We start from the raw sequence: 27,446 nt of genomic DNA, 5'->3' as shown, positions 1-27,446 counted from the left end.
AATTGTATGCGGTGCTCGTCAACAAACGTGTGTATACAAAACGGATAATTTTCATTCTATTGTGGGTGTTGTGTCATGTCATAATATGTTTTTAATGATTATGAATCATCTATTGTCAATTTTGGCACAAGTTTGAATGAAATGAGAAACATGCACGCGCGAAAGATGTATTGTTGTGTGTGTGTGTGTTTGAAAGTGAAAATGAGTTTGGCTGCGTTCGTATTTTTTTGTTTTTTTTTTCATGTACGCAGTAAAATCAATGGTTTTTTCCCCACATTGGAAATTTATGCTCTGTTTACACGTTCGATTTTCGTATTTTTATCTGTTCACTTTCGCTCATAATCGAATTCAGGCCACATTCACCACTCCTGTAAACAGATTAAAAGTCTTTTCATTTAGCATCACATACGTGTGCACGAGATGCATTTGAATAAGCAAATTGTTTGACAAGAGATGAAATCAACACGAAAAACAAACATATACAAAAGCCATGGCAAACACAGCATTTTTTTTCGTGTAGCCTTGCTGCTGTGTTTGCTACTACTGCTGCCAAAACAGTGACTTAAGCAAACACATAAAAATTAAGGATGTAGGAAGTGATATTTTCGCTATGCAAGTATATTAACAATGTCAACCGTACAACATTGGCATCATTTCCCCGCTTGTTTACATCGGCTTGCCGAGTGTATGGCAATATGTCACCGTCCAAAAACGATTTTCTTTAAATATTTAATGATGATCTGTTTCATCAGGCACGATATTTTTTTTTGTCGACATCGATTCATCAAAACGCCGCGTTGCCTAAACGGCGAAGATTTTACGACCGTGCGCACAAATGAATTTCGGCAGCTATATTGATTGACTGATGATAGCTCATCTTTGAATGACATGTCAAATTAGTTTGTTGATTGGCCCACTTATTTTATGTGTGTGGCAGAGTGTGAGAGTGGAAAATATGGACCCGTACTTTTCGTGACGCACAAATGTATATTGTGGCTTTTTGGGTTTTCCGCAAGCACAGCGTGAACAAGCTAATATAAAACGAATATTTCCCATGAATTGCCATGATTCGTACCTGTTAGATCAGATAGCATCAGCAACGAACAAACAAACACTCGGGTCGTTTCCAGGCGAAAAAAAACTAACAAAAACACGTCGATATACGTTTAAATCTGTTGATATCAAGAGCAACAAATTCGCACTGCTGTGATTTTCCCGATTATCAAGCTGATTTCAACACACTCTGCAGCTCCACGGTGTGGGAAAATATTTATAAACGGTTGATGCTATTTTCTGGCATTTTCAAAACGAACACCGTCGTCTACCTTTTTAACACCGAAAATAGTCAAGTGAAAAACACACACTCCATTGGGAGCGTCTGAGAGTCGACGAATCAAATCCGTTTTGTACATATAGAAAAAAAGGTGTCTGGCTTATAATATTAAAACAATTGCTCTCAGCAAACGTCTCCCCTAAAAATGCGTCCAATTTTGATGGCATTTGTTTGGGGTGAAAGTTTTTCAAACGTTAATTGGATTTCAATACATCGAACAGTTCGATGTTCCACCAACACTAATCTGAATTGAAAATGCAAATGACTTGGGGTTGGTCGAGTATGTGTGTGTTTGTGTGCCTGTGCACGCATCGTACCTCTCCAAATGATTGATTAAAGTAAATAGTAGCGGATGTTTTACAGCCGTTGATCATTTCCCATTTTCAGATATCGAAAATTTCGAATGAGTAGAAAATGGTTGGGTTCCGAAAATGGAAATTACGTATTCATATCATGATTTTGCATCCTTTGATTCGGGCACGCTACAGGCTAGACTTCACAGTGTGCATGCATATGTGTATGTGTGTGTACCTGGTTTAACTATGTGCCGATGAATGTTTTGCCCTACGTACGACATGTACAACATACAAAAGTATTATTCGAGCATGGCTCATGCACGAGTCTTTTTTCTCTTTTTTCTGCTGCTTTCGATGTGCTCTTTTATTAATTCCAACACCGACTGATATAATAACAACCACTGTCAAGAATTCCTGTGGCAAAAGATGTTTGCGAACATGTGCAAGTTTACATCGGAAAATGAAATCACACACGAGAATGGATGGAAACGGCTGTCGAAGAATATGCGGGAATTCGCTTACATCAACTCACCCCACATTCACATCCTATATTCACACACACACGCATATCGAATAAAAAGGGTATTTAAAAGAAACAATCCACACATACCTACACACTCGCATACAGTTAATCTATTTATCCGCTACATTTTTATGATTAGATGATTGTGGCTTTGCTTTCGTGATGATTTTGGCGCTCGGATTTAATTCGTTTTCGAGTTTTTTTTTCTTCTGTTTTTAATTCGCTTTTGTTATTATGAAACATTGTGTGATATGAAGAGAGTGAATGAAGTTATTTAATTTTTGTTTGAAGTTCTTTGCAGCGCGCGTACGGGTTAATGCGCGTTCAATTCATTTGTTTTGTTGTGCGAAGAAAAGGAACGAACGAGCGCGCCAAAAGTTTGTTCATTTCAAGTAATGATGATAACAAAAATGAAATAATTTTCTATCTTTTTCTGCAAATGAGAATGAATACGCGCGCTCATTCGAACGCAACAAAAAACTTTGCATCGTTCGTGTTCGCTTATTCGGTTCGGATCGAAGAACAAAACTCTGCGACCGAGTGTTTGAGTTCATGTTTGGTACTGTGTGTGCTCGGGGCCAATTTTGGCAAACATTCGATTATTCGATAAGGAATGCCTTCCTTCGTTCTTCTTCTTCTCCTTCTGCTACGGTTTTTTTACCTTTTTGCTCTTCTTGAGCGCTTGTGAATAACCAATCGATGTCGTTGGCCGTTCATTCCATCAAACGATATCTCGATCGAACCGAACTTCGAATGTATTATTGCTATTTAAGTTAACTATTTGAGATAAATAGTGACGCAAAAAGGGGATGCGGCGACGCCAACAACAATAATAACAACAAAACAACAAGCGAATCGTGGCTTCGAAACTTAAATAAAAATCAAACATGGGACTGACAATCGTTTGGCATCGAGATAAGAACAATTGTTAAAGACTTATTTGAATAGTGTTTTTGACTTCGTATCGTGGGTTTAAGTGTTTTTGTGCGACGAGAAAGAGAGCAGTGTGGATTGCAAATGAAATCAAAGTTAATCGAAATGCTTTGAGCCCGAAACCAAAAGATGAAAAAAACGATGCGCTTCACGTACAACAACGTCGAATGTTTTGTCGTCAAACAAATTCGAATCGATTGCTTAAGCGTCAACAATATTTCTTCCATTTCACACGCAATCCTAATGAAAATTGTAAACAGGGTTCATTTTCGAGCAAAGCAATTTGTCGGTTGGATCACATGGCGTTATTTTTTTGTGACATATTCCTATTAGGAATTTTTCGGTCGAAGGTTGCATCAGGACTATCATCAATTTATTTTAAAATTCATGAGATTTTTTTTTCATTCTACTTTTTGCAGCTTCTACTTGCATGTACCTTGTACGATCCTAGATTTTTGACTGAGCAAGCGAGCTTTATGTTTCGTCCGGCCGGCACTGTGATATTCTCTATCACATCAGTAAACTCGGGATCCTCGGGAAGAGCTGCAGAAACAGACAGAAAAAATAGAAAAAGAACCAAAAATTATGAAATGAATTAGTCAATTTCTTGTGAATTGTGAAAAGGTCCTCTTGGCCTAGCTTAAGTCATTTTGCCCGTAAGAAAGAGCTCAACGTGAATAATGTAAAAATGAAAGGAGAATGAACATGAAAAATGCTGAAAAAGATAGATGGAGAATAAATTCCATCGATAAATTACCTACACCATCGAACCGAACCAAACCAAACCAAACTGAACTGAATTGAAGAAAGTGATGTACACCAGAAAATAAAAGAAGAACAGAGAAAACAAGCGAGCGAACGCAAAAGATGAGTACGTGACCGATTACGCAAGCAAAATTGGAAAAATCGACTCGGGAAAAAAATTTATTCAACCAAAATGAAGATTTATGCTTTTTTTCTCTCATAACTAATGGCAACTTACGGATGCAAATGTAATCAGTTTCAAAGAAAATGTCCTTTTCATTCGAAATCACTGCTAAACTGTCGCAATTTTTGCAATGAAAGCAGAAAAAGGGTATATAATTCTCATATTTGTCACATACACCCGCTGTCAAAGCTGAAGAAAAAGAAAACTTTTCGAAATATTTTTAATTTAGTTCGGTTTGATTGGTCGATTTAAAGCAAATCATGGTCATATTTTACCAATTCAAAAGGATTTTGTTCAAGGACACGCACCCAATCTTTATGATTCAACCGGGCAAATGAAGTGGGAATATATATGCATATTTGCATGTGCTGCGGCATTTATTCGGAATTTAAAAAAAAATCAGGTCTGTAATTTTTCTTTGGCGTCTTTTGCCGTTCTAGAAACATGATTAATATGCGAACTTTCATTGAGTTTTGAAGAAAAGAAAAACGCGATGTAATAACCGCTGATAAATTATTCCGGATCACACTTTATTAGTGGCGGATCGACCAGAGTAACTACATTTGCTGCTCTCGTATGCCATGCGAACGAACAAAGAAGTCAGCAGAAAATGAAGAGAAATTTAATTGGAATGCTTGACTTAACGTTCGCGTTTCTTCTTCGACTTTTATTGGTTATGTAAACGGATGATGCCATAGAAAAAAATATTGTGTGCATTATCTTTTGGTAAAATCATTTTTGAATCATCCCCAGGCTCATTTCACCGTGGTGCAATCACATCGATTCCAATTTTATTGTTATTCCGTAGACAATCGTGTCTCATTATCATTAGTAAAATACATGCGAGTGTTAAACGAACCAATAAATTTAATTAAACTTCTGACTGCTGTTGCCGATGAAGACAACGACGACGACGATGACTAGGATGAGCACGCTATCGCTACCATTCAGTTCTCTCTAGGCTCATCTCTGAATTTATGGTTTTTTCCCTTCGTTCACCTTTATGATTTCAAGTTCGGCATGAAACTCACATTCGGCCCAATATAATAAAACGCTCACAATGACGACAACGACAACGACACATCGAATAATTGATGCAACGTGCAAACTCACACATAAAATAAACTCAGTTTCGGTTTTGCCTTTTTCCCATCGTTTTCGATAATAGGATGTGTGTTTGTGTGTGCCGCTTTTTTATGTGATACTCATTCCCAATTAGATGCGTATTTCATTATCAGATTTCAAGCTGAAGGCAAGCCAAAGGGAATCACTACCATTTCTAGTCGCTGTAACTTTCTTCTGTCGTTCTCGTTTCATTCTATTTGTTTGGCGTCATTGTGGTGTGTGTGCGTATGTGTTTTCGGGTTCTTCTCTTTTTTTTTCACATCTCGACCGTGTGTGAAATTCGGTTTTTATTCAACATCCGCATCAGATTGCGTAGATGTAATGACGGCATTATGATCATCGTTGCCAAAATAGCCAAGGACTTAAAATGTGATAATGTGTGTTGCCGTTCTCGTCGCTTTTGCATTGATTGCTTTTCGGCGACAATTGCGATGTTGCTTATCACACTCCTGAATCTCTCTCTCACACACAAACGCACATATACTCGCAATGCCACGGTATTGTCCACGGTCAATAATAAAAGCAAATAACCCGAATCACATGACAATATGCTGGATACTTTTACAAATCGAAGCATCATCAAAAACATACCACTCCACTTTACCAGGGACAAAGTGATAAAATCCCAAAGTGGCATCGTTAAATTTGAAAACTACTTTTGACTCTCAAAGACGTTGTCGAAGACGATTTTCTAATTAGATCGTAGTTTGTGTTGTTTTGTCTGTGCGAGGCAAAAAAAACAGCAAATGTTCGTATGATTCAGTCTGACAAACTATTGAGAATTTTAGACACGCCATAGTCACAATGACGACTTTAATTCCGGCATCTCTTTTTTTGTTCTGTTCACTTTTTTCACTATCGTTTCAAACTCTCTTTTTTTTCTTCTTCGTTTTTTTCTCGTTTCATCGAAACATTTTTATGCGATAATATAAAACTGCGCTGTCAGACAAAATGATTTTTCTGTGTTGAGTTTTTAAAAAACAGGCTTATCTTTCGTTACGCCGTAGCGATACAGAAATCGCAAAACATTTCACTTTATTATTTCCTTTAATTCATCGGCCCAAATTTTATGGCATTTTGTTGTAATTGTGTGTGCGGCTGTGCTGCGTACACAATTGTCATACACACAGAGAATGACAAAATGAAACGAATTGAATTTTTCGACGCGAAACGATTATGTGGGCGCAGTGTGCGTGTGTGTGTGTGTGTGTGTGTGTGCATGAGCAACGAGGGGATGAGGCATGTTGAACTGAAATATACAGAAAAACGTAATAATTTTTGGCCGCAGGCACTTTTTTTATGTGTTTCACCAATTTCCCGAATAAATTGCTCGACTAAATACGTAACACGAGACACAATCTCTCTCTCTCTCTCTCTTTCTCTCAATGCGCGACGTCATACCACACTAAACGCTGATAAAACGGTAGCATTTTGTGTTCGAGTCTTTTTTCCACTCTCTTTCTGTGTTTTATGCTATTTTTCATGTTGCCATACCAACTGATTTTTTTTCTCGCTGCCAAACTTCCTCTACCAACAGTCGACGCGATTTTATTTTTGTTGTTATTTTACAATTGGAATATTGTGACTGTTTTTTTTGTGTGTGTGTGTGTATGGTAAACGAGTGTTTCATTGAACTTATTACCTCCCATTAAACGGAATTGCGATAATGGCTTTAATAACTGAATTGACTAATTTTTCAAGATTTTTACGAATATTTCATCCGTTGCGATACAATCGACACGACTTTTTTTTTGTTCAACCGTGATTTTTTTTCATTGCATCGTATTTTACCGGGAAAATTGGCGCTTTTGTGAAGACCACAATATGTGTATTAAAACTGGATGAAATATTTGTATTGAAGGGAATCTTTTTTGCTGGTACTTCTTCTTCATACAATATGACTCATATCCATTTTATTTGGTCTTCATTTCGGGCGAAATGCAATAAATAATTTGAAAAGTGCATCGATTATATCAGAGACCAATAACACTGAGAGTCAATCAAATTTATTTGAAAGCAGGCTAAATTCATTCGATTTGCGTTAAACACAAGAAGAAGTATTTATTGTAGCAAACATCCCTCCTTTGACAAAAGTGAAAATCACACAAAAGAGAGTCTCCTGCTATCAGATTTCGTGCGAGGGGTGGAGAGAGAGAGAGAGAGAGAGAGAGAGAGAGAGAGAGAAAGAGCAAGTACTTTGCAAAATGGCATTGTAATAAATCAAATGGCAAAATTAGCTCAAAACATGTACACGAGAGAACAACAGTGTGTGGTATAATTTGTGGGGCGGTTATCGCGAAGTCAATTTTTATGTTCAAGGCCACGGGCATTATTTTACGTTATTTACCATCTGTTGTCAAAAGACACCGACAGCGAATGAATGTGACGGAGCAGAAATGCGTAGCAAACACGATTTAACAAAAAGAAGAATGCATAATTCAAAAATCTTTTTCATTATTCAAATTAAAACCAATTTTTCACGCTTCCAAAGCCGCGTATTATATTAAATATGATGAACATTTTTTTTCGGTGCTCATCTTTCGTTTTGCTTCGCCTTTTGATCCGTGTGCAAGATGTGTATGAATGTGTTGAACTTTGCAGTTTGGTTGATTGAAGGGGCGTGATTCGCCACACAGTTAGTCATCGACATCGTATGCATTCAATGTCTGCTAAGTGCTTTTTATTATTTATTATGTATGACATGATGTGAAACTTGCACAAAAATCGAATCGATAAGTAGTATAGCCACAGCCAAAAGTAGTTGACATATGAAAAAAAAAAGAGTATACCTTCTTGTTCGCAACAACAACAACAGCGGGAAAAAAATGCAGAAAAAGTCAAAAAGCAATCAAAAATCATTTGATCGCCGCATCAGTATCGCCCGTTGGCTCGTTTATTACGGAGGGTTCAACGCCAACGAAACACAGAAAACAACAACAAAACACGCAGATCACAGAGAAATTACCCAAAACAATCTTTGGTTGAGATAAGAAATAATAAATAGTTTTATGTCGTTTAGTTGCCATCGCGAGCAAAGAATCCAATGAAAAAATTCCTTGATTTCACACTTTTCAACTGCTTTTTTGCAATAAAGATTGCTTTTAGATGCCAATCGAAAACCCCATGCTGCTGCTTGAGCAACACGACAAGCGCGAAAGTGTTGGAATAAAGTACGAGGGAAAGAGAGAGTGTAAAATCAGTCCACACGTCGAGGCGAACGAAAGAAGAAAACAAAACCCTTACAAAAAAGGGAAATATATTGCAAATATTTCCATTAAATTGCAAGGCAAATAGTCGATGCTTTGGTTGTTTTTTTTTCCTCAATTTGCTCTTGTTTTTCGTTGTTCCAGTGTGTGTGAGAGCGACATCCAAGTGTGATGGTGAGTTAAACATTCAACGATAAGATAAGTCTGTGTTTGAGCGCGTTTTGTATGCGTGATATAAGAACACAACATCTTTCCTCAACCATATAGACAATCCGGCTTTTATTTTCTTCGATAACAAAAACAAACTCAAGGGACGAAATGAGTGAGCCAGATCGAGTATTTGTTATGCAGCGATACAACATACATATTTAATGTATAAAACACATCGTGAAAACCATGATTGAATATATTGGCGAAAATGAAAAAGTTTTTTCTTTCCTAGTTTGATATAGTGGCAACAAGCGGAGACGCAACGCTGAGCAAAAGATCGAAAACGAGTAAAGCACAAAGGGAAAGAGAAAGAGAGAGAGAGAGAGAGAGCGTCAAGAGACGATAAAAGTGACAGGCAACAAAAACTAAACAACAACGATAAAAATCGTCATTGTCAAAACGTTTGGTGCATTTGATTTTCACAATCCAAGCACGTGTATCGCGTTCTCTCTCTCTCTGTGTGTTACTTTTCTTTTCTTTTCCAACCAAACTGACAAAATCCCCGCGTTAAAGTTTTCGAATCGTGTCCGACATGTGTAAATGTGTTTAAATACTTGGTGTGAATTGATGCTTCGAATAGTGATGCATTGGGTAAATGAAGTTACTCCGTCAAAATGTCGTTGATTCCATGCGGTGAATTCGTTTCGATTGGAACTGTTTGAAAAAATGCCACCAAGATTAAGTTTTTCAACTATTGATGCTTGGGTGTGTGTGTGGGTTTTTAGTCCTGCCCGCAATAATCATAAATAGCAAGACGAATTCGGTACAAATTGGGATCATTTTCATTTGTCTGATAAGAGTCAAGCTAATATTGCAATGGTTTGGTGACATCGGGCAAACACACACACACACACACACACACAAAAAAAACACCATACTCATATCTTCCGAAAAATCCCAGAAATGTTGGAACGAGCACTCTTTTTTGTCAGAGTAAGAGGATTGTTTTTGTAGCCTTTTGTTTGTAATCGAAATGAAAAGAGAGAGAGATAGAGAGAAGACACAAAAAGAAACACTGACGGAAAAACAGACAACACAGCACCGCATAGCACGAAAAAACTGAGAAGAAACAATGGAAGATCGTCGAAAGTGGATAACAAAGGCGAGCCACTCTCCAGCCAACAATTGAAAAAACGACGTCCCTTCAGATAATTCAGTACAGCGACAGCAAGATTCGCAGTTGAAATTTAAGATGCGAATCGAATCGATTCAGTTCTTTGTTTGCGCCGAGAGATGAATGAATGTGTTTTTGATTCTACTTGTGCCTTCGCGTTATCTACAAACCGAAACCGAGCGCATAAAAAACGCACATGAAACGCGACCACGCACACACACTCACACAACGGAACCAAGACGACAGAGGGAAAACAAGATTATATACATTTGTGGTTAATGCAAAACAAATGTCGAAACACATATATAGCACTGCTACTGATTGCAAGGGGGTCCGAACACCGAGCGATTTTTTTTCTCGTGCTCTCTGTGTTTTTACTGCAACAAATAGATTAAAGTCCAATGTCATTTCGTCAAAACGAAAATGGGGGAAGTGGTTGGTTTTGATTGTCGATGACTTTATGGATTTGCTGTCGCATCGGATTAACAGGCAGCCACTATTTTGATATATCGAATATCCAATAAATGGAAACAACATATGATAACATCAACTAATAGCCCCATCATTATTGACATCTGCGTATGTGTATGTGTATGCAATAGGCAAAATAAAAATCTTCGCTCGTTTGCGATTTGTGATCCGAATTGATGATGATGATGGTGGCGGTGGGCACCCGGGTTCAGAGTTATCATTCACTAATCAATATGACAACGGTTAAAATGATTAAAAAGTGGGCATTAATTAAAATCGTGCCCGGAAATATTGTTTATTAAAACGAGGTCGAGCATTGCGCAATCGGTTCGCTTCGTTCGCAGCGTGGATCCAAAATAGAAAATTGAAAAATAAATCCGAAATTGAAATTAGTTTAACCAGCCGGGTGTTGTGGCAATATCGCGCTCAAACGAACCATTGCGTAAACACCGTCCACTCTTTTTGTTGATAACTGTTTTTTTTTCTCGCTGGCTGTTGTTTCACATATATCCCGAGTGGGAAAGAGACTCGTCTATGAATATTGTAGCTTCGTTATAATACATATATGATTAGATAAATATGAAATGCAAACACTCATACACATCGAAAATTCAGTGAAAAAGAGGAAATGAAGATATTCGGTCGTATTTTTTTTTGTCTCTCAATATGCGGTATATTGTATTCTTGGGTGCTTTTTTCTCTTTAGCCTGTAAAATATGCTTCAGTTTGCTTTTTTTTTGCTAAGGATATATGTGTATTTTCAACAGGGTACAAAAATGGATGAAAATATGATGAACAAACAAATCTGAACGGATTCAAATAGAATACAAAATAATAACCGCTTCGAATGGATGGAAGAAGCAATGGCAACGGGCAACGGGCAATGCCAATGGCATGTATTTGCACAGTGCAGAAAACATTTTGTTGGCTCACTGCAGAAAATAAAGAGATGAAACGGATGCAAATAACATGAAAAAAAAACAGTATCATCAATTTCTCTTGTTGTCTGTGTGTTCTTCTTCTTCGTTCTAAATCCGATGCGGCCAATTGTTTGGAGCATACATCAAATGAAAGTGGTTTTTGGGCACAGAGAATGGTGAAAATCGAATTTAGTCATTTTCATCAAATGGGATCCGCGACCCGACCCGACACATGCACATCCAGACTCTCGAAATGATTCTTTAAATTCATAAACGATTACTAAAAAAAAATGCGGTGACACCATCGGTATCGGTCGAATATGGAATATGGCTCTTTAATAGATAAAGTAACATAAATAACCGGATTCATTACAACTTTGTTCGATGAGCGGGTGCACACAGTGCACGAGGCGGCATCAAAAAGCAAGATCGTACATAGTGCAAAAGTACAGTGTGAATACATGAGCTGTGAGTATGCGATGTACAAACCGAACGCATTGGAATTTTCCGTTCCGGCCGTATTCTCTATCAACACATATATTCTTTTTTTTTGCTGCCCCTTTTGCAAATTCTGTGTACATCGAACGGAGAGATTCCCATTTGAACGTAATCATTTTATATTTTTGTGTGTGTGCTGAACATTTTTTGTTTTGTTGTTGTACCGAGCTCTCTTTTCATATTTGCTGATTGTAGGCCATATTTTCTCTTTTCGGCCGCCGTTTCATCGTGACCGTCGCTTTGCTTTCACTCTCTCGTTTGTTCGCTCACTCACTTGTCGCTTTCGAATTGAATATTTCAACAGTTCACTGTACCAACTCCCGGTTGGCAGTGGTCGGCTCAAGCTGAAATGAACGCATCCTAACTGGATTTGTATGTTTGTGATTTTTCGTATTCGTTTTGACAATTTGATAAACAAATATTTACAGAATGGTAGCAAAAAAAGGGAAATAAAGTAAATCCGAAAAAATGCGAATGTACCACGGCGATTTTGACGAACGAACGAACATGCGGAATGCCTCGTTTGTTGTTTTATTTTCTTCGTTTTATTTTCGGCATTTCGTTTGTTCATTGACTCCTTTTCATGTGTCACAGACCTGCTACGCAATTCCTTTTATTTCGGTTTGTGTCAACCGTTAATGTCATTATCCCTCATTTGTTTTGGAGATCGTTTCGTTGTTTGAATTTGTTTTAAGTTTCATCTCCGGTCCGTTTTATGCCGCGTTTTTCCACCCCAAACTATCGAAATTCGGTTGCAATTCTTGGCCGTAAATCAGAATGTGTGTGTGTGTGTGAGAGAGAGAGCACGAAACGAATCGCATTTGATTGTTCAAGTCATAAATTCCATTTTTTTTTTGCCTTTGCGATTTTATGAATGATTTTTGTTTAATAAAAAATTAATATTATTTATCAATGCACTCATATCATGCATTTTAAATTGCCATTTCTCTCGATATATCTCATATGTGGAGAAGAGAGGCGAAACAAATCGTATATTTGCTATTACATTTGTTTCATCGCTGAGTATTTGAAAAATGGAAAAGTAATAACTAAAAATTATGACAGTCATCATATTTGAATGAACAAATGTAGATCATCAATGTTGGCATTTGAATAATAATGCAATGATGAAATGTTTTGGGAAATATGACGTTTTTCATTTCCGTCTGCTCTTGTTCTCTCTCTCTCTTTCTCTCCCTTTTTCTCTCTCTTTCTGCAGCTCGGTATTGGTATCGGTTGGTGCGGCGAGACATGCAAAGGGTATACAACGCAAAGTTCATCTACAGACCGACCGATTTTATTGCATGCATGTGCGATGCTCTATAGGATAACTCCGTGTGTGTGTGTGTGTGTGTGTATTTTGTTCCATACAATTCGCACTCAATTCATTGAATTCGATGCACTTTCGCTGCACGTGACCACATCGTGCTATTCTCACCATAAATCTTCATATCATAAATTTCAATGTCTCATAATAATTTGACTTCCACAAAAGATCAAATGGATTGTATTAAATCATTAATTTCCCATAACGATCAATTCTAATTGAATGAATGGAGAACTGGGCGCTAATGTGTGAGGATGCAAAACGTACAGCGGTTGACTAATTCATGAATGAATTCGTCTTTTTTTATTCACATTCTCTTTGAAACCGAACAACAACAACAGAAACAGCGCGGAATTTAATAAAAGCGCGCGCACACACACACAGAGTCTACTATGCTATAATGTTGTGGCGGACTGTGATTTCAGTAGGTTTGGTTTAGAGAGCCACCATAGCAGCAACAACAACACACATCGAGAGCAAAATCTATCCGAGAGAATGTGCTCGTACTCATTGAAGAAAATGCGGCGACAACAACAAGAACGAGAACGAGAACAATAATCATATCAAAAGCACTCCGAGCCATAATCACATTTCGTAGATGGCCTTATTAAATCTATCGCTCCCTTTCCGGCATACACTTTAATCGAACGACACACTCGAGTACGCGCACGCTCTAGCGCTACCGCTCTTTTGCCACTCGCCACACACTGCACAATGAAATATGCACAATGATGATTTGGTCTCGTTATCTTGTCCAGGGTTCAAGGTCAATTCACAATAAATACAAAACATGTGACATGTAAAATACAGGCATTAAGTGATATCATTATCATCGATGCTGTCAACATACCATGGAAACAATGTGCGTCTTTGATTCGTTGACGTTATTTTCCCCTAATGGCTTAGTTTTCGTTTCAATTCGAAAACGTAATACATATACGGCGAGAGTGATGCCGCGCTCGTTCACTTATGATACCGCGTACGGTATAGCGACAACAGTGGAAGCCAAGAGTAGCAGTGTACGGTGTCTCGCTCTTAAATGTAATCCTGAACTATAACGAACTTTTTCTACACGATGACCGAAGCAGTTCGGAGCGGTGATAGCCAGAAAGAGATGCAGTCAAGTGGTTGAACGATAGCGTGTGTTATCGTTCGTGTGTGATCGTGCGCGCTTGGGCTAAACTGAACTGTGTGCTTTCATACATGTGTGGCGTGTTTTTTTTTTCGTGTCTTTCAAACGTCGTTGTTTGCTCTCAGTTTCTCACTCTCTCTCGCGGCCAACCCGAGTACACAGCCTCACTCTCCGCGATCATCAAAACACAATTACACACATCGAGCATCGTAGACTTATCGTCTTCTTACTACCGTTTAGTAATGCTCAGCCGTTCAAGCCAATAATAACAAAAAAATACGGTAACAAACAAACAAATCGAGCAAACACGAAGCTGAACACGGTATGATGAATCCGCTAAAGTTCTATCTCTTCCGTACAAAAGCCAAATCGTAAGTACATTTCATTTTTTCATCACAACATTTCCATTCACTTGGAAATTTCCGAGCGAATTTTTTCATCGGTTTTGTTTTTGCTGATGTTTGGTTTGGCATCAATTGCATATTGCAATTTTTGATGTTGTTTCTACTCTCGTCGTTTGATGTCCAATTCCAAAGCATGAGTTTCGTTCACCGCACACGCTTGCCACTCTGGTCGTGTGCGTTTGCGGAAAAAGTCGGTGTGAATCGATGAAAATTTGTTTTTTTTTTCTCATGATTATTGTGTTTGTTTGGCAGGGCGACACAATGTCTGCGCTGGAGTAGCTGGCTACAAGTAATCGTCTGTGCAATGTGGTGCGTCAATTGGGGCCATGCAGCGAATATAACGTGTGAATTGTGCGAAAATGAAAACTATCAAATTGAAACCAATGCATGCTATGTGACCAAATTTGTGACACTTACCAAGGACGAGCCATTACATTTTACCGTAACGAGCACCAGCGTAACGAACATAACGTCCCTTCTATTCACACCGAATGGCCAATTACAGTCGAACATTACGGAAGTGCCACGGGAAATATTTCGCATATTTCCGCAACTACACAAATTGGAGATACGAGGCAATGTGCAAACGATCAACAGTGATGATTTCACGGATGCGAAAAATCTACGGCATTTAACATTGAACAATCAATTGGAGTGTATTCCGAGTCGAGTGTTTATGCATGCATTGAAACTATCGAGCATCACATTGTCACGAAATCGAATCAGTCGCATCGAAGACAATGCATTCGACGGTCTGTTTGTGTTGGAACAATTAACATTGTCGAAAAATGAACTGAAATCACTGAACCGTCTAATGTTTACCGGTCTCACGAAGCTCAACTATTTGAATTTACGCGATAATGATATTGACACCGTTGAAGATGGTACATTTGATTTACCAAATCTTAGTGAGCTAATATTATCGAAAAATCGCCTGAAAATTTTATCCGATCAAATTTTCAACGGTGCACCGATGTTGCAACGACTCACCATCGATAATAATGCACTCGAAACCATTGGTAAATCAATGTACAGTCTGGTGCATGCAAACCGAATTATCATGTACCAAAATAAAATTCGGGACATTGATATTATTGAATTTGCCAAATTGCCTGAGTTGAGTGCATTATGGTTACGTGACAGTGGTTTTACATTTGACAATCGTACGCTCGATCAATACCAACCGACCGAATCAAAAGTTAATTATTTGGATATTTCGTATAATCACCTCTCCGATCCGGGTGACCTGCAGCGTTTACAAATTTTCAAAGAGCTCAAAACATTGACACTCGACGACAACGAATACGTTGCATTGGATTTGGGAAATCGTACCGTACATCAAATATTTCCCGTCATGGAAACGCTCCATTTGTCGCGCAATAAGTGGAATTGCACTTGGCTTAAACCGGTTGTTGAACGCGCCATAAAGGATCACATACGAACCGTTCTAAATACAGCGGAATGCGAGTAATTTACTTTGATTGATTAGTTGCAGATGGGAGAAAAGAAGAAGTACATGACAAAACGAGAGAATCAGTAGGAAGAAAGAAATAATGCCGAGTGAATAATAAAACGAATTCTTCGGATTTTGTGTTCGTTTGTGGTTGTGTGTGTGTGTGTGTTTGTGTGTACGTACGTGTGTGTGTGTGTCTTTGTGTGTTTGTGTTATTTTTGTGCCCACGGAAGAATTTCGATGTGCATTTTTCGATTAAGAAATTAGTCTGTTTAATCTTATATATTGATGTCTCGATGATTTTTTTTTTCTATTCGTACTCTACCCACATATTACTGGTTATTTTTTATACTTACGCTTTAGGTTTAAGCAAGATAAGAGCTAAGAATTTTATACGTTTTCAGCTATAATTCTTTATTGTGTACAGTGTCAAACATTAGTCGATTAGTTGAATCAAAATTATTGATTTCAAGCATGCGTCTTTTTTTCCACATTATTTTCGTGTTTGGTTTTATTTCGGATCGGTTAAGTCTTAATGAATGTTTTTATGGCAAGTGAAACTATTGAAATAAAATTAAACAAATTACATTTTTCTCCACTAAATCGCAATGATTATTCCGTAAAATGAGAAAACGATTATTTGGACGAAAAAAAAAAATCTCATTTCGAGTTAAATTTATCTGGGTCGTCAGAATGAAAAGATTATCGTTGGCTTTCTAAAACTCGATTATAACAGATTAACACATGAATGATATTCTGGCCACAACGAAATTCGAGAAAATGACGAAAACTCTCGAAAAATAGGAGGCGATTACGTTAATCAACGGAAGAAACAGTTATCAATTATCAGTTCAATAAACTGTCTGCCTTTTCACAACCAATAGGCAAACATTCGAATGCTGTGCCACCCGAAAATAAACGTTTGCTAGCAGGGAAAGAAAAAAAATATCGAAATAAGTTGGGGCACTTATGAAAAATGTCGGGAAAAAATATCATTTAAAAGTAGCAGTTTAGCCTTGTGATCATGTTCATACACCCATGTAAACGAATCGCTTGTATTTAGAAATCAGAAAAAAAAATCTCGTAATAAAAAAATCAATACGATTAAGAACTTTTGTGTGTGTGTGAGAAAAAAAATTTAGTTTTTTTTATTGCTATTATGTTTGTGTTTTTTCTATTTAAACTCTTTTGCTATTAGATCATACTTCGCGAAATCAGTTATGAATCTGCGTATTAGACAAAGGTCATTTCAAGTGGTGATTCGTTTTTTTTTCTCTCTTTTGTCGCTTCCGAGTACGTGCAAAATTGAACGTTCAACGAGAATAATACTTTTATTTTTGGTACACATGGGATTCCCAGTGTTCGGTATCCAAAACAAGAAACCGTAACGGAAATTCATGTGAGCATCACTTCTTGAGACTTTTGCCATTAAACGCGAGTTGTTGGTGAACAACACAAAAATTTCGCTCCGTGTTTTGTTCACCGAAAAAATAAAACTGAAAATAGACGATATAAAACCGCACAAAAATGCCAAATCTGAATAAATTATAAGAAGAGAGTAACTGTTGAGTGATAATGCGAACGTTAGGAAACGGACGAATGAATGGAGGCGAAAACGCTCACCAAAGAAAGAGAAATAGCAAGAGTTTGGCTGATCTAAACCGAAAGCAGTGCCATGACGACTGCAATTCCAAGCAAAAAAAAAAACGATGACGACGACAACAACTACACAGCTGAATGATTATTATTACTGTTGTTGCTCTTTCATCGTCATTGTTCGCATACCATGAATTTTCACGCGGCGACTTTTCAACATACACGTTCGTTCGACGCTTTCTCTCGCTCTTCCCCGCCTCCGCCGTAATCGTTCGCTCACACTCGTGCCACCCGAAAATACACTCGACTGAATCTATGTTGTGTGAATAATCGAAATTTATGTTCGTTTGCGGGAAATAGTTTGCGAGCTGAACATTTTTGTTTTCATTTGGCATTTTATTCCTGTGCAATGCTCCCGCAACGACGAAATGGAGATCATGTGGCGTGTGTATGTGATACAATTATGTAAAACGTAAACTACATCTCTCTCTCTAGCTCTCGAACTCAGTCAGTCAGTCAGTGTGTGTGTTTGAAGGTTTAAATTTCGCAATTTTTGCTCGATTTTCGAAAAACACTCGTGCTCTGATCACGGCAGCCTGTGTATGCGTGGTGCGAGTGTAAAAAATAAGTAGCGCGCAAAATAATGTTTTGAGACTATAAACATTTGCGAGTGCGATAGAAGTCGTAATAATTTTTTTATTTCACAGGGTATTCATGCGATGATAGCAGAACACTATTTGTTGAGATTGCGCATCACATACGTGCATACGTACTTTTTCGATCTAGTCCGAGAATGCGATGATTGGTGCTCTTTAGGCGGTGGCTGTGTTCGTTTTTCATTGCGATTGAAGTATTACTTTGTGTGTGTACGTGTATGTGTCGGTTGTTGTGTTTTTCCCTTCTTCTGCGTGCGTTAAATTTGAATTGCAGAGGTTATTATTCATGGTGAAAGCATCATATTTGAAATTTTCCCGCTGCTTTTCTATTATCCGCCATTAATAGTGTTTACACTATTTTACACATCCGTTGTTACATTCATTTGGCTGTGTGAGAATCTCAGTCAGTAAATCCGCTTGTCCTATGTCAACACACCCGATTCTCTTGCTCTTGCTCTCCGCCTCTCATTCCAGCGATTTACTAGTCGAAAACGAAGCAAACATTTGCCATGCATCAAATGGCTTGCATTAAAAGTCTGCGGTTTTTCAAGTTTCTATCTTTTTCTGTGTCTCTTTCTGGACATTTTGCAAACACGGCTGTCTTTTTGCCTCTTTTTTCTTTTGTTCCTTTTTCCCTGGAATCGAATCGACCGTTGTTTTTTTGCATACAACGCACACGGTAAAACCCATTTCAGTTTAGCATACGTAAATATTTTTAGAACGAGAAGTGGTCAGAAGTTGTGAATGTGTCGAGATTTCTATTTTTTTTTCTCTGTAAAACTTATCTCTCGCTTGTCATCCATGGGGGATTCCACTGGTCGCTCGTTTTTCTGACGGTGAGACAACGGGGTCGAAGCAGCTATTAAACGTATCGTTTACACACACAAGATGAATAGAACGCATGTAAAATCATTGAGTAAATTAATTAACTTTACTCCGCACACACACATACACATATTCACGTTTTCTTTTTGCCTCTCGTTCTCTCCCAAAAGCCAATTCAACGTCGTCTGTGATTTATGTTTCCGCTGCAATGTACGAAAATGTTAATGATCCGCTCGAAAAAAAATGAGTCCAATATAGGCGAAAAGAAAATGGCACATCATATCAGTAATGCGAATTTGTTTTTTCCCTCTCACTCTCTGTTTCTCCTGCTTGTACGCTCGCTCGTCAATACACTACTTATCAATATTCGAATTTGTGCTGCAATTTACAAATGCTCAAGTGTGAATCGGTTTGGTCACGCGATTAGTCAATGCAATCAATCGCCTTCATATCGCCAAAAGGCACGAAAAATAAACCGTTAAGATAATTTGCCCCAATAAAAGTTCACAATAAAAATCAAATTATTTGACCTTTTCAATGCAGTTTGTTTTTGTGTGTGTGTGTGTGTGTCATTTTGTTTTTCACTCCGATTTGCATCGCTTCAACTTTGCTTTGCAAAGCTGATAAACGAAATGGAGCACAAGAACAAATAGCAAAATAAAATCAAGACAACCAAACAGCAAAATAGAGAAGGAAAAAAAACGCAGCAACCGAGAGAGACAGAGAGAGAGCAAGAATGACGGGGCTAGAGCAAGCGATAGAGACAGCGATTTGGTGTATAGCACAATTTACATTGACATCGAAACGCTATCGCGCTGCAGGCGTAAAAATGTTCGAGTATGTGGCACCAAACTGACTGGTGAACACTTTTTTCCACTTTTGCACCCGTATGCAAGACTCGTGAGAATGAAGCACAGTTATGACAATATTTTTCACGTTATTTCACCTCTCGTATCGCCAGCCAATGCACAGACCCACACAACCCTCTTTTTGTAACTATCTCGTCTCGCTTAAACCAATATTTGTATTTCCTTTTCGAATTTTGCGTGGATAAAAAAGACTGCATAAATAAATGCAAAAAAAAATCAAGTGAATTATCGTGTATTTGTCGCTCGTCGCATGCAAACACATGTTTTACTCTCCGCGTTCGCGTGCGCGCGGAGTTACCATTCGATTGAGAATGTTCAGCTTGAGATGAAACATGAGTGTGTGTTTGTGCTGTTGTGCGGCGCGCTCTGCATTGACACTCGGCCACAATAACCTCGCCAAATGTGATTTATACAGTTATCACAACTCTTGCGCGCCATCGCGTTCGACCAATTCACAATTACATGCACGTGCGCGTGTAATTTACATTCAGATTTTCAACATCCCTTTCTCTTCATTGACACGCAATCTGCTTCTCATTCTCTCTCTCTCTTTCTCCGTATTCTGCACTGTGCCCCGGATTATTATTGTCTAGTCGATTTGTTCAATCGGATGCACTGTTTTATTTGCATATATCTTGAACTGTGATCTCAAATCATTTGCCATACCTTAAATCTGTCATCGTATTACATAATCCACTGTGGGGATTATATGCGATTCGATATTTTGATCGTATGCTTTTTGGGTTTTCATGGCCAACAAGGCATGTAATAAAACCGATAGTTTTCAACCGAGGGAAAGAGAGAGAGAGAGACTGAGAGACTGCGAAGTTTTTCAGCTCAGCAGAGCCTCAAGCATGCAACCAGACAAATCGGACAAACAAAGTGCAACCGCTAAAAAGTCACATGTTTTAATTGCTCAGTGAGTTTTGTACATAGACCCCCTGCGGCCATATTATTAACAGCTCTGGTTAAAACTTTACATTCTTCTTCGTGTTCCTTCCTTTCTGCACTTTTGTGTAAAACTCACACAGTTTTTCTCTCTGCCTCTGTTCGAATAGTTGTTCGGTTGGTCGGTGTTGATGGTTGTGCTGCTACTACTGCTGTCGCTGCTTTTTTTCTCATGTTCGGTGTGCACTTTGTTGATTTTTTCACTCTCTCTCTCTCTCTCTCTCTCTCTCTCTCTCTCTTCTCTCTCTCTCTCTCTCTCTTCTCTCTCTCTCTCTCTCTCTCTCTCTCTCTCTCTCTCTCTCTCTCTCGTGTGGGCGAGCATTTATTTGAAACAGGCGCTTGCTGAAGCATTTTTTCCACTCCGATGGACTTTCTATTTTATGAAAATTATTTAAATTTTAATAATAGCATATGGATGTCATTTATTTTCGTTTGCAATTTTTCGCAACGCGCAACAGTGCACTCTTCTCAATGACATTACTGAGATTGTTTTATCTCTTTGCAAGCGTACGGATTGAAAAGTGTTGCTATTGCTGCTGCCATCTGTGTATCTGTCTCTCCTGCTCACTCTCGCATTTTTCAGTTATTCGATGTACGTTTTTTGATCCCTTCTCTCAAATTTTGCATTCATATTTTATTGCCTTTATCCACAATTCATTTTTACCGTTGCATTATGCTGTTTGTCTATCGCACAAACAACGCGTGCGACAGAGAGAACAAGGAGACTGTTTCATTCTTTGTGTAATACAAATCGAAACGATGGAAAAAAAAAATTTCGTTGAAAAACGCTTTTAGCACAAACATTTCACTTCGTTCAATGGAATATTTTTCCCATGCATTAGCATACAGATGGGCAATTACACGCCACAAATTCGAAAACAACGTTCGAAATAAAAACAAACACACCCGCACACACAGAGAGAGAGAGTGAGAAACAGATACACAACATAATGTCAATGGTGGTGACGGTGGCTGCGTTGTAACAACACTAACAGAAAAACTGTTGGGGCTTCGTCCTGTGTAAAATCGAAATGAAAAACAAAAACCGACATAAAATAATAACAAAACATTTTTTTTTCTGGTTCAAAATGGGCAAAACTGTTGGCTGAACTTTTGTGCATCGGGCTTGAAATGCACACTGCATATTTACTCGAAGCGAAGGGAGAGAGAGAGAGGTTGTGCCATGCACAAAAATCAGCTCACTGCACCTCCACACCACTCGAAAAAAAAGAAGAATCAACAAGAGTGTTGTACATATGTTGTTTCCGTGTGTGTGAAATATTATCATTGTAACAGAGATCATTTTAATGAATATTATCGTCATCAGGTTGATTTTTTCGAGCTACATAAATTTAAATGTGCATTTCATCGTGTTGCACATCCTTTTGCATACAATGCATTCGCTCCAAATGTGTGTGTATACTGTACAGTTGAAAAACAGCCGGGTTAACGTTCATTTCGATTATGTGACGTTTATGAGTGTCATTTTTTAATTATTGTTATTTGTTAATTACATGTGAGCGTTGCCATTGCTGTGTGAAATAACTCAAATAAAAGCAAACATTTCCTCGAGATGATTGCCATGAAACTTTGCCTCACTTTGCCTGCGAACCCAACCGAAGCCCCAAAAACAATACAACGACCAAATATCTGTCTGTCACACAAACAAATTGACGTTGAATTTTCCACTAATGTTTATGATGATTAAAAACACTTGTATCATGTCGCAATATTTTGAAGCGCCCATGGCATGAGCCAAACAAAACGAAGAAAAAAAAATGCCCACAAAATTTATGGTATAATCGTATAAAACAATTATTCGGAAACGGAAACGGCGCGGCGCACATACACACACACACATAAAATGCATGGGTCACGGTTTCGTTGGGTCGATGTTGATGAATTGATGCCGTATTGTCATTGAAATGGCACTGCATCGCCATTTAGGCCTTGATAAAAACGAAGGCGGCATGCATTTCAACCAGAGAGATATGTTTTTTGCAATCTTGAAAGGACAAAAAAATGAGAAAAACGGTGCACGCTCAAGCAAATGTAAATTCGCATTTAATTTCTTGAATTCCCCGCGAACAACACACATACAAGCGCTCCACTTGGGAATTATGCTTGAGCGAGATGGAGAACGAGATGGCATAAAAAATGGGTTAGCAGCAACGGTGACGACGGAAAAAACTTTGTCCTGTGCTAAATCTGTGCCAACAAAAATCCGTTGCCACTTCGAAGTTGTTTTTATTTGGCTTTTTAATTTAGTGTCGGTTTGTATATGCTTTTATAGTCGGCACTCACTCACAACTTTCGTACAACTGTATTCAAAATTGCGGATAAAGAGAACCAGAAACATACAAACAAATCCACCGAATACATAATTTAAATCATTTAACTCAATGTGAGCATGAAAATTTGAGAGTAGCCAAAAAGAAAGAAGAACGCCGTTTTCCGGCGTTTTGAATAAAAATGGAGCACTTCTTATTAGCATTATTTGTTGAGTTTACACCTTTGGCCCAGCTCAAATGCATATAACAATGAATCACGAAGCTAATAAAGGACAAACGAGTAGCACAACGACATTCTGAGATGGATAAAAATGATGCTGTCGCCTCTGTGCTCAGCCACAAAACAACAACGAATGTAATGCGAATATTGTTTGGGGGATGAAAGCCGAAAAAACGTTGTCAGACGATTGCATCGCTGTTTCGATGGCTCGTTTTTTTTTGGGCCGATCCTAATGTAGCTCTGCTGAGGGAAAAATCGCATTTGAAATGGTAAATGGTTTATTTGGAGAACGCAATGCGACTCTCTAGCTAATGAAATATAGCGTAAACGGAAATCATCTCAATACACATATTGTAAATATGTGTTGCTGTAATGCTATAAATCGTGTGCTGATAACTCCTTTTTTGCCCATGTCTCTCTCTCTCTCTCTCTCTCTCTCTCGATTTCCTCCACTTGTGCTCTCATTCTTGCATGCTACTCGTGCTCTCTGTTTTGTTCACCGCACTGCTGCCTGCCATTCCGATATGCCGGATTTCAAACGGCATTCGAATGCAATGAAGAGTAGAGAGACGTGTGTTTGTATATGTGTTTTATGTAACATCGGCCGCAACAGAGCACAAACTAGCAATCGGCAACTTTTCGATACGACCATTGAATTTGCTAAGTCACAAAAGAGCGATTCGATCGTTCTTTCTCGCTCTTGCTCGCGCGCCCATTCATTCTTCCCTCGATGTGTGTTTTCTGGGCGAATGTGGCTGCAGCGCTGAAACTCGCAATATTTATGTGAATTTGTTAATTTTTTGCTCGTTGTGGCCCCGTGTTCGCTTTCGCCATGTTCTCATCCTTTCGAAACACGGAGCAGCAAATCTGATAGTTAGCAAAGAGAAACGAATGCGAACGTTAGAGCGCGCTAGAGAGAGAGAGTGAGAGAGAGAGAGAGAGGAACACAAAAAAAGAAACAATTTGATTCGATTTAGTTCGACTGACAGTATGTTCCGTGTTTCAACGCGACACACGAAAAACGTCTCGCCGAAACGGCTCTTTTTTCCACACGACATCAATGCGACCAATTTCATTGTAATCGCTTTAGTTTTCCCATACCTTTTCACTTAATTTGCTGCTCATTCTTGACACACTCGCATTCCCTTTTTTTCTTCCTCATATGGCCTTTCTCCACTGAGACCGAGTGAGTGAGCGAACGGGAGCCGACTTAGTACAAGCGATAAATTGTTTGGAATTTATCAATAGTCTCACAATTGACGTGATTATAAATAACATGCTTGAAACGCTACACAGCGCTCGAACCCGATTCGTTCACAGATTTTATGTGATAATGCAATTAATGCTCATGTGCTCATTTCGGTCGTTAGACTTTTCGACAGCGCATCGTTATTTGGCAGCTAAAGAGCATTGGAATCGTAGCGAGTTTTTAGGGTGCATGACAATTTCTCCGTCGATGGAATGTAGGTCTTCAATTCAATTGATTCCATCGAAAATCACTTAATTAGTGGAGCTCTTTAATTAGCAAGGATGATTCAAGATGGAAAGGCGACACAAAGCAGCGAACATGTCGGTATGGCAAGAAAAACATTGGCATCCCCGATGTAATTCCAGGATTAAAAGAAAGGAATAATACAGTTTCCTTGAGGAAAAATGACATTTTATGTTAGTTTGAGAAAATCAATGCCAACTGTTATATCATTTGGCCGTTTGAATTTCCTTGGTTTTTAGTTTGGTTCGTTGAAAATTTTCCACGAAAAACTGACATAAAAATCAAATATAAAATAGAACAAAAGATGGAATGAAATGAATGGTTGAAAGGAAAATATCAAACGAAAAATCCCCATTTAAAAATGTATGTTGTTAAAAAATCGAACATATGTGTCGTTGATAATGCCCATTACTTGTGTAAACATATATATTCAGTGGCAAGCATGTCATCGATTGTAGCATGAGGCACTTGAATGGTTCCACAAACGTATTGTGACATTTCAAATCACGTTACAACTAAACAAGAAGAACGTCCAAAAACAGACGTAAATAGAAACTTTACCGTTCTACAAATCGAGAGAAACATATGAATTTTACTATTGGACGTGCAGCATTGGAACAGAGACAAAGGCAATGCGATTCGGATATGCTTTTAATATATAAGACCATCTTCGATAAGCAGTGGTTGAATCGTGTGGTAAAAGATATTGCAAGACGAAAACGATGAGGTTCGTGAGTGTATGTTTATTAAGTCATTCGTAGCGCTAATACGAGTAATGTTCGGTTTGGATGTGTGTGTGTGTGTAACGTCGTAGCACGAGCGAATCAAGCGTCTGTGTTTCGTGTTGTTGTTCAATGTGTGTGGTGTTAGCATTGAAGAGGGTCAGATTAGATAAAATGCGTTAGCTAGGCAGAATTGCCTTCGAGCAAGTTGCTCTTTGTTGGTGATGGTGGTGGCGTCAGCGGCAGAGGGGACACATACACACACCGTATATAAATGCGTAAGTGAACATGTGTTCACTAGAAAATTTAATTTCCGAAATTGCGGAAACACAGCTCCTGTGTCTTATACACCGCAATCGAAATACACCAACCGACCGAAGAGGAAAAAAAAATGAAAATATGAAGCATCGAAATAAAACTTTTCATCTTCGGCATCTTCTTTCACGTATATCTCAGTGTCTTGATTTCATTTGCAGTAAATTCGGCGTGGCTCATGCAAAACCAATTTCCCCATTGAATCGACACAGAGAGCGAGAGAGTCTTTGATGTATTCTATATATGCATTTAAGTACTGCTTGTCTATTCCCAAAACTTTATTTACCGCATTTTGCCCGCGTCTCCCATAATCAGCGAACATGCACGGGGAAAAAAATGCAAAATTAAATACAAACACATTTTTTTCTCTTCATATCTTCTGTTCAACACAAACGGATTTGCTTCTATTTGCTGTGGTTTTTTATTATATTTACGTGAGCATCACCACCTCTCCTCTGGCAGGCTGTCGTAAAATTTTCGATGATTAAATTATGTGCCTGTACGTTCACTTGTTTTATTTGTACGCCGCCTCGTTTTTATCGTGTATGCATGCATCGAACAAGAAAAAAACACGACATTTGGTTTTCGGCTAAATTTCCTTTTTACCCGAGTCGCAAGCGAGCGAGCGCATTTTATGCAAAAACTTTCATTCGGACAAGACAGAAAGGAAAGTACTTTCGCGAGTGGAATAACTTGGCGGTTGGCAGACGATACACTGTCTGCATCCGTTTTTGATGGATTATCAATGGCGAGTGATTCGACGAACCAACTAAGCTCGCGGCATGCAGTCTTTTTAATCGGCTGTTCTTTTTTCTGTTCGCTAAAAATTAGGCACACAGACAACACAAATGGAAAACTTTTTTTTGATGAATTTCTGAGGCCTACCGAATATCGGCCTCGTTGCTTCGTTATTGTTCGACAGACATCAACACGTTCAAAATTTGGTACACGCCAAAAATAAAACCGCTCATTAAAATCAGCCTAAATTAACAAGTTCTAATTGATATTCGACCATTTGTTATTGGGTTCACCGCTAAAATTCTCATTTTAATATCACTTTCATTAAGGATGCCATTTCAACACGACTAATAATTATCACACCGATATTAATGGATGCGAATTTTTCACCCGCTTTGTCAATGAATCGGCAAAATTAAACATTTGAACTACACTAATTATAATTTATCTCTCGTGTCACGTGCTTTTTTAGCAATTGCAATTGTTCAATATTCTTAATTGAAGCATATTTCGATTTTCCACCTTGACATTTCGAACATGGAATTTCCATTGGCGAAAATAAAAGAATTCGCGTCATATTCATTCGATGAAATCGTGTTCAAAGTTTAATGAGTGAAACGAAAGTCATGAAACCGCATACATTCAAATAAATTGAAAACGTGTGTGGGAAAGGGAATTTGACTGAAATTCGGTGGTTCAGGTTTTAAAATGGAAAATGTTCCTTCTTGCACAATATTCACAATCGTGTTCAATCAGAATGTAGAAAATGTATTAGAAAAACATTTCACCAGATCAAAGGAGATCAAATGCATGCCGATTTTGTTGGTCTGGACAAACGAATTGTGATGGAAAGCCACACACACACACACACACACACACACACACACACACACACACACAC

At 38.3% G+C, this 27,446-nt stretch overlaps 2 protein-coding genes across 4 annotated transcripts in view; one reads left to right on the top strand and one right to left on the bottom strand.

Moving 5' to 3' along the window:
- LOC129565710 (lachesin-like) overlaps nucleotides 1-27,446 on the bottom strand; it is a 45,048-nt gene that overhangs the window by 12,715 nt on the left and 4,887 nt on the right. For all 3 annotated transcript variants that reach the window (XM_055440861.1, XM_055440862.1, XM_055440860.1), the window contains exon 3: nucleotides 3,522-3,628. In XM_055440861.1, the coding sequence (XP_055296836.1) occupies nucleotides 3,522-3,628 (107 nt within the window). The remainder of the gene's footprint in view (nucleotides 1-3,521; nucleotides 3,629-27,446) is intronic.
- On the top strand, nucleotides 13,846-19,471 carry LOC129565711 (leucine-rich repeat-containing protein 15-like). Its single transcript, XM_055440863.1, has 2 exons — nucleotides 13,846-14,387; nucleotides 14,673-19,471. The coding sequence occupies exons 1-2, from the start codon at nucleotides 14,341-14,343 to the stop codon at nucleotides 15,889-15,891; spliced, it is 1,266 nt and encodes a 421-aa protein (XP_055296838.1). The 5' UTR covers nucleotides 13,846-14,340; the 3' UTR covers nucleotides 15,892-19,471.

Source organism: Sitodiplosis mosellana, unplaced genomic scaffold (genome assembly GCF_009176505.1).
Source record: "Sitodiplosis mosellana isolate CC-2019 unplaced genomic scaffold, AAFC_SMos_1.0 Smas_scaffold_3, whole genome shotgun sequence".
Lineage (NCBI taxonomy): Eukaryota > Metazoa > Arthropoda > Insecta > Diptera > Cecidomyiidae > Sitodiplosis > Sitodiplosis mosellana.
The sequence above is the reverse complement of the archived record's forward strand: the minus strand, read 5'-3'. Positions and strand labels throughout refer to the sequence as shown.